The following is a 9,110-nucleotide window of genomic DNA, read 5'->3' on the forward strand; positions in this document are numbered from 1 at the left end:
CTAAGTCATCACATGGGAAATTAGTTAGTTTCAATGCAGCCATTAAGTCTTGGAAAAATAGGTAGCTTTTACAATATGGCTATTATATTAAAATAATTTCATATTGTGAGTCAACTTAGATGAATGGCAGAAGAATAGCTTAGACGGAAATATTATACTACGTGTTAAATCAGGAGGTGGAGTAATCTTTATTTGTATCTTTTCTCTCTCGCTCTATATCAAGAAAAATATTCTTATAGTTCTTCAATCTCAAAATGTTGGTAGTCAACTGAAAACTAATCTGACTTTTCATTAGTTTGTAAATACACAATTTTAAAAAATCAACTAGAAGCTTACCAGCTTATGAAAAGGAATGAAGAAAATACTTTTACTGGGTACATGTTGAATGGAACCAATAACCCCGGAAACCAGAGGCGGATCCCCCTCTCGACATACGGGTTCACGTGAACCCAGTAAATTTTGTCCAAACAACGTAAATATGTTCAAAAAAATTTACTAAATATCTATATATGTTTGAATGTGAACTCAGTTACTATTGAAAATTTAGTCGAGATCATTGCAGGAACCCATAAACATTAAATCTTGGATCCGCCTCTGCTTGGAACAACATTTTTCAGTGAGCTTTAAAATTTTAATACAAGAAAAGAAAAAGTGATAGCCAATATATAATGGGAGTACTATTTTCAACACAAGGGTAAACTATTTATTCTCGCAAACAGTTGTTTCTTAAAAGAAAATACAAACACGTTACAAACTTGTGTTAATTTCACAAGAACATATATATTACTACTACGACAATTTTGACTAGGTGCACACAGAAATAAAATCAGACTCAATTGTTCCTATCGAAAATAGGATTGACTTCTGATTCTGAAGAAACTGGAGTTACGTCTTTTTTCAATTCAAGAGTTCTTATGCGTCTCTACGCCCTTTTTGATTTAGTTGATTTTCCTGCAATTAGTACGAATTTGGCCATTGGTTCCAGTAAGTGGGCTTAAGTTTCCCATTTTGACAATAGCCTTTGCAAAATCTGCAGCAAATGTTATAGGACGAGTACTGTAAGTAGTAACTTGAGAGTCCGTAGAACCACCGCTAAATAACTGTTGGTCTGAGTGAAGAATCCCTTTATTTTTAACCAAGTTTTTGAAATAATGGTTGTCAAATATTGCAGGGGTGGCTGCATCAAGTGCAGAAAGGCTGTCATCTCCACCTGTACTCGGACAGTTTGATTTCAACGATGTAGCCAACGATGAATCGATGGTTGTTTCGTTGTACACACGTTCCCTAAATGTTGTACATTGTGCTTGACCTATGGTGTGAGCACCTGGAAATTTTTCGAGATAAATCAATTAATCAATCAACTATATATACGTCATCTCCGAAATAGTTGGGAATTCGAATATACGAATTTTAGCAATTATGTATTTTTAATTAATGAAAGAGATAATAAACAATTGATATATTTGATAAAAGTATGCTGATAAATATTTTTCTCTTAGAATGATCAAGATCTCTTAATTTTCGAATTTTTGTATTTAGAATACGTTTGGCTTAGTTGATTAAAAATAGTTCATGAACATAATGCTGAAACTAATTGTATAAAGAAGCAGTTATGTATTCTGAATTACTGAAAGAGATAATAAACAATTGATATATTTGGTAAAAGTATGCTAATAAATATTTTTCTCTTAGAATGATCAAAATTTCTTCGAAATTATTTATATTAACATAAAAAGTACTTTTACAAGGAGAAAGAAGAACGATATAAGTAGAATGGATAGTGAGTTTCGAAAATTATAAATATTAGAAATAAAATAATAAAATTTTTGATTAAAGTAAAAGTATTTATAAGCGAAAAAATCACAAATTTAAAGTACTTGGTGTATAAGTTTGGTATTTACCAAACGAGTAAATAAGCGGAAAAAAATGCTTAAACCAGCTTATATTCTGTTCTATTCGAGCCCAAGTACGCATTCCAAATTATTTCTAAAACGATAATAAATTACACAAAATGTTTTTAAAACTGGAAAAATAAAAGAGTTGTTAATTACCTGCAAGGGCAACCATTTCTTTAGCAGTGAAGCCTTTATTGTCAAATTTAGTAATTAGGTCACTAAGATCCATTAAAGGAGAAGGAATATCACTATTTGCTGAACTTAAACTTGCTGTTGTAGAATCTCTTCTACCTAATAGGACATTCCAAGTAGACCCACCAAGCTGCACCAAGCCCAAAGGAACTTCAATGAGCTATAAATATGTGAAAATAGCACGGGCTAGCCATTTTTTGGATTAGTAATTAAAAAATAACCAATATTTGCAAAATTATTGAAAAATAGACATTATTTTGCTGCAACACGGAAAATTCCAGTATAATATACTTTAGATTGGTGCACCTATGTATGAACTTCCAGCATAATCCAGCACAGAAAATTCCAGCATAATATACGGAAATTGGAGCACCTGTGTATGAACTTCCAGCATATTATACTGGAGTTCCAGTATATTATGCTGGAAGCTCACATACAAAAAATTCGAACTCCAGTATATTATGCTGGAATATTTTTCGGATTTTGAATAGTATTTTCGTTCAGATTTATCTTTACATGAAAAGTGGCTAAATTTCGATTACGTTTAAAACTATGGCTATTTTTCAATTACCACTTGTGTGTTGGGCTATTTTGTAGTATTTGATGGTGTACATAAGGCTGTAAAATAATATATATATATATATATATATATATATATATATATATATATATATATATATATATATATATATATATATAAATTATACAAATTTCATACACTTTTTTCGACTACCAAATGTAAATAGTTTCTGGCGTGGGCTAAAAGTGAAAAAAGCCCAAAGATCTTTACACAAATAGCCATCCAGATTTACCGTATATTTTTTCTAGCCGAATTACGAAAATTATATAATGATTATATACGGTCCCAAATCCTTAAGGATGTTGAAATTGAATAGAAGAAATCATAAACTTGTTGATGTTGAAATTGAATAGAGGAAATTATAAAATTGTTTAGCAGAAGAAAGATAAAGATTAAAGTACTTACTATTTCAACAGAGTCTCGGGCTGCAATGGCTATAATATCTGCACAAGAAACAATTCCAGGACATAATTTCTCTACTTGAGACTTGATTGTATCAATCAAATCAAAACCTCTTAGTGAATTTGAATTTGGTTTTGCTGTCTTCTCTCCAGTGAAATCCGAAGTATCATCCAGTAGTATCGATGCATCACATCCCTGTCAAAAATAGATATTACTTAGTACTTTTTAATTCTTAACCCTTTTTTACTTGGTATATTCTTCAATCATAAATAATTAAGATGATATTTTCAGTGTAATATGAATATTAGCCATGATAGTCTGTATAAAAAGAAAATATCGTTGTAACAGGCCAGCTCTACTTTTACATAAAGGGCCTGTTTGGCCATGAAAAAAGATTCTTTTTTTTTTAATTTATTTTGATTTTTTTTCGAAATCAGTGTTTGACCATAAAATATTCGATTTTCACTTGAAGATTAATTTCGGAATTTTTCAAAAATTTGAAAAAACTCCAAAAAGTTATTTTTCAAAATTTTCACTTCAGATCACTCACTAAAATTAAAAAACTGCCCAAAATTATATTCATGTCCAAACACAACTCTAATTTTTAAATATTATTTTCACCTAATTTTTTTTAAAACTTTTTCCGAAATTTTATAATTCTTATGTCCAAATGCCCTCAAAGACGTTTTTTTGGGGGGGTTAAACAAGAAGAATGTGCTATGATAAGAATCAAATGACCCAAATATTTATTTCAAATTAAATAAATAAATAACATATGAAACAATAATCCTACTTGGGCAAGATAGAAACTAGTTCGTACTTCGTATACATCCAGGACATTTGTCTCAAATGTTAATTTTTTGTTCATGTGACAGCCCTTGGTAATTCCTTCTTTTCCTATAATTTTACTATAGAATATAATGGGAAAAATGCAATTCACATATAAATTGGGCCGAATTTAACGAAATTTTCAGATCAGCAAACCAACACTATTCAACAACAAATTGGTCTGTTTCGTTTTCGGCATTTTTATATTCTAAAGTAATTCGTGAATTCTGGTTCAACTAGCTAGTTGTGTCGCCTGCACGCACGAGTTTAATTTATATATAATAAATTGAGTGTTAAAAACAAATCTATGTCACAATTAATCCGCGCATGCACAAGACATATACAAAAGCAAACCAAAAGGCAAAGTATTAGAGAGAAACATGCATTAACAAAGCAATCGTGGAAATGAAGACGGAGTAAAGAGGCCCCCATTCGACGCTCTTTCGCCACAGCATTTGTCACTGCATTTTTAATGGTATAAATAGCTTTTGGACAAGATTTCTCATAGTAGTCCGCAGACAACCGTGCTGAAGAGAGTCTAATTAGTGAAAATACTAACAGAGACAAGTAGAAACTACAATGGAATCGCAAATAAAAGATCATCTTAAGAAGAATTAATATTGAAGAAAAAACAAGACTTTAGAATGAAACTGATGATTAGCAAATTAATTTGCTGCATTTTATAGATGCTAATTTCTGGCTGAGTTGTTTGACATATCCACTTATGCAGTAGGTCGAAGTTCACTCTAGATTGGTGATGATCATTTTTCGTTTTTTAAAATAATTGTTGGGGGTCAAAAAAGTGAAGATTCTCTAGAAGGACTAGAGAGCATATTCTTGCTTACTATGTAAAGATTGACTTATAAAACAGAACATATTTTCGGATCTCAAATATTATAGGACCAACAACGTCTATAGGAAGATCAAAAGGTTATAGTTCTAGAGCTCTCGTAAATAAATTAAGAGATTTAACCCAACCTGGGGTCCATCCCCATAATTGAAAAAAGAAAAAAGAAAAAAAACAAAGGAAAATTGTCAGATTCCATTATGATTTATTTTGAATTTGATTTGTTAATTTGCAAATTGTCAAAAATAGTAGGAGTCGGACTAAGCAATTTGCAATTGCAAATTATAATAACCAATCGTTTTGAGTGGTGAAAGATTGGGCGCTCAACACTATAAATGGAGAGTTTCAGCTTTCATTTCTACACACCAATCTCAGAGAAATATCGAGAACATAGAGAGTAGTGTGAAGTATTCACACGCGGTGTAAGCTATAAGGAAAAATAGAGAGTGTGTGCGAATTGTAGTGAGGTTGAAATCTCAAAAGAGGGTTATTTCTTTCGAGTGTATAGTAGTTCCTAGAGTATTTACTCGGGACTACGAAGTGTAAAATTTCCCATTATAGTGGATTACTTTGCTCCTCTTGGGCCCCTAGTTTTTCCCTTATTCATATGGGTTTTTCACGTTAAAATCTTTGTGTCCTTGTTATTCTTTTTATTCTTGTTGATTACTATATCCTGGCACGACGTTATTATTCCGCTGTTATTATTGTGGATATTATTTTTGTGGGGGGTTTATTCCCAACAACTGGTATCAGAGCACAAGTTCTGCTCGTTCACGGAAATACTATTCACTGTCGGTAGTACTATACTCGGTGAAAATTAAAATGTACGAAGTAAAGTGTGAGGTAGCAAAATTTAACGGAGATGATAGTTTCTCAACATGGCAAAGGAGGATGAGGGATCTGCTCATCCAACAAAGATTACACAAGGTACTAGATGTTGATGCCAAAAAGCATGATACCATGAAAGCTGAGGATTGGACTGACTTGGATGAAAGGGTTGCTAGTGCAATCAGGTTGCACTAATCAGATGATGTGGTATATAACATCATTGATGACGACACTGCATGTGGCATTTGGACAAGGTTGGAAAGCCTATACATGTCCAAAACGCTGACAAATAAATTGTACCTGAAGAAGCAGTTATACGCCCTACACATGGATTAAGATACGAATTTTTTGTCATATTTAAATATTATTAACGGACTAATCACACAGATCGCCAACCTCGGAGTGAAAATTGAGGAAGAAGATAAAGCCATCTTGCTATTGAACTCGTTGTTATCTTCATAGGATAATTTGACAACAACCATCCTACATGGTAAGACTATCATTGAGTTGAAAGACGTCACATCGACTCTTCTACTCAATGAGAAGATGAGAAAGAAGCCTGAAAATCAAGGACATGCTCTCATCACAGAAGGTAGAGGCAGGAGTTACCAAAGGAGCTTAAGCAACTATAGTAGATGCAGAGGTCGTGGGAAGTCCAATAAGCGATCCAAATCAAAAGCCAGAAATTGCTACAATTGCGATCAACTAGGTCACTTCAAAAGAGATTGCCCAAAATCTAAGAAAGCGCAAAGGTGAAAGCAATGGCCAGAAGAATGACGACAACACAACCGCTATAGTGCAAAATAATGATAATATTATCCTCTTTATAAATGAGAAAAAGGAATGCATGCACTTGGCAGGTCGAGAGTCGGAATGGGTGGTTGATACAATAGCATCTTACCATGCCACACCTGTAAAAAATTTTGTTTGCAGATATGTAGCCGGTGATTTTGGAACTGTGAGAATGGGTAACATGAGTTACTCAAAGATTGCAGAGATCGGTGACATTTATATCAAGACAATGTCGGATGTGCATTGGTTTAAAGGAAGTGCGACATATACCTGATTTGTGGACGAACTTAATCTCGGGAATTACTTTAAACTGAGATGGATACGAGAACTATTTTGTAAATCAAAAGTGGAGACTCACCAAGGGATCATTGGTGATTGTGAAGGGAGTTGGTCATGGAACGGTGTACAGAACAAATGCAAAAATATACCAAGGTGAATTGAACGCGGCACACACTGAGATTTCTATAGATTTGTGGCACAAAAGAACGGATCATATGAGCGAGAAGGGATTGCAGATTCTTGCTAGGAAATCACTCATTTCTTATGCCTAAGATAAAACTATAAAACCTTATGACTACTGTTTATTTGGTAAGCAGCATAGAGTCTCATTTCAGACATCGTCTAAAAGAAAATTGAATGTACTTAATTTGGTATATTCTGATATTTGTGGTCCAATGGGATGAACCGATGGACGGTAACAAATATTTTGTTACTTTTGTTGATGATGCTTCACGAAAATTGTGAGTTTATATTTTGAAAACCAAAGATCAGGTAATTTAAGTTTTCTAGAAGTTTCATGATTTGGTGGAAAGGGAGATCGACCAAAAGCTAAAGCGTCTCCAAAGTGACAATGGAGGTGAGTACACTTCAAGAGAATTTGAACAGTATTGTTCAAATCATGGGATCAGATATGAAAAGACAGTTCCTGGAATCCCACAACACAATGGTATACCCGAGAGACTGAACCACACTATTGTTGAGAAGGTGAGAAACATGCCCAGAATGGCTAAACTGCCTAAACCATTCAGGCGTGAAGCAGTTCAGATAGCCTGTTACCTAATCAATAGGAGTCCATCAGTTCCATAGAAGTTTGACATCCCAGAGAGAGTTTAAACCAACAAGGAGGTGTCCCACTCACATCTAAAGGTGTTCAGTTGTAGAGATTTTGCGCATGTACCAAAGGAGCAGAGAACAAAGCTGAATGATAAATCCGTTCCCTGCATATTCATCGATATGGAGATGAAGAGTTCAGGTACAGATTGTGGGAACCTGTAAAGAAGAAAGTCATTAGAAGCAGAGATGTAATCTTTCGAGAAAGTAAAGTTGGAGCTGTAGATGATCAGTCAGAGAAGGCCAAGAATAGTATAATCCCTAACCTTGTTACCATTTATTCAACTTCTAACAATCCCACAAGTGCAGAAAGTAGGACCGACAAGGTTGCAGAGCAGGGGGAGCAACCTGGTGAGGTTATTGAGCAGGGGGAGCTACTTGATGATAATGTTGAGCAAGTGGAGTAACCCAGTTAGGAAGAAGAACAACCTCAACCTCTAAAGAGATCAGAGAGGCCAAGGGTAGAGTCATGCAGGTACCCTTCCACAGAGTATGTCATCATCAGTGATGAGGGGGAGCCAGAAATTCTTAAGAAGATGATGTCCCATTCAGAAAAGAACCAGTGGATGAAAGTCATGAAAGAAGAGATGGAATATCTGCAGAAAAATGGCACGTAAAAGTTGGTTGAACTTACAAATGGTAAAAGACCACTCAAATGCAAATGGGTCTGTAAACTCAAGAAAGATAGAAATGAAACGTTGGTCAGATACAAAGCTCAATTAGTGGTAAAAGTCTTCGAACAGAAGAAAGGTATTGATTTTAACAAAAGTTTCTCACATGTTGTCAAAATGACTTCTATTCGAACAACCTTGAGTTTAACAGCTAGCCTAGATCTTGAAGTGGAGCAGTTGGATGTGAAAACTGCATTTCTTCATGGAGATTTGGAAGATGAGATCTATATGGAGCAGCCAAAAGGATTTTAAGTAGGTGAAAGGAAACACATGGTGTGCAAACTGAATACGAGTCTTTATGGGTTGAAGCAGGAACCAAGGCAGTGGTAGAACAAGTTTGACTCATTCATGAAAAGTCAAACTTACATAAAGACATATTATGATCCATGTGTATACTTTAAAAGATTTTTTAACAACAATTTTATTATTTTGTTATTATATGTGATGACATGTTAATTGTAGGAAAAGACAAGGAGTTGATCGCAAAGTTGAAGGAAGATGTGTCCAAGTCATTTGATATGAAGGACTTAGGTCCATCACAATAAATTTTAGGTATGAAGATAGTTCGAGAGCGAACAAGCAAAAAGTTGTGGCTGTCTAAGGAGAAGTACATTGAACGTGTATTGGAACACTTCAACTTGAAGAATGATAAGCTAGTCAGCACACCTCTTGCTAGTCATCTGAAGTTAAACAAGAAGATATGTCCTAAAACAATGGAGGAAAAGGAGAGCATGACCAAAGTTCCTTATTCTTCTACCGTCAAAAGTTTGACGTATTCAATAGTATGCACTAGACCTGATATTTCTCACGCAGTTGGTATTGTCAGCAAGTTTCTTGAAAATATTGGAAAAGAACACTGGGAAGCAGTCAAGTGGATACTCAGGCACCTGAGAGGTACCACGGGAGATTGTTTATGCTTTGGAGGATCTGATCCAATCTTGAAGGGCTATACAGATGTTGATATG

The 9,110-nt window shown here is 34.3% G+C and overlaps 1 protein-coding gene across 1 annotated transcript; it reads right to left on the reverse strand.

Moving 5' to 3' along the window:
• Positions 1–680: 680 nt before the first annotated feature.
• Positions 681–4,561, reverse strand: LOC107790005 (cationic peroxidase 1-like). The gene is made up of 4 exons (XM_016611892.2): positions 4,282–4,561; positions 3,073–3,264; positions 2,052–2,217; positions 681–1,324 (listed from the first exon to the last, which is right to left on the reverse strand). The coding sequence occupies exons 1-4, from the start codon at positions 4,498–4,500 to the stop codon at positions 939–941; spliced, it is 963 nt and encodes a 320-aa protein (XP_016467378.1). The 5' UTR covers positions 4,501–4,561; the 3' UTR covers positions 681–938.
• Between the last annotated feature and the right edge of the window lie 4,549 nt (positions 4,562–9,110).

The sequence above is a fragment of the Nicotiana tabacum genome, chromosome 8 (genome assembly GCF_000715075.1).
Source record: "Nicotiana tabacum cultivar K326 chromosome 8, ASM71507v2, whole genome shotgun sequence".
Lineage (NCBI taxonomy): Eukaryota > Viridiplantae > Streptophyta > Magnoliopsida > Solanales > Solanaceae > Nicotiana > Nicotiana tabacum.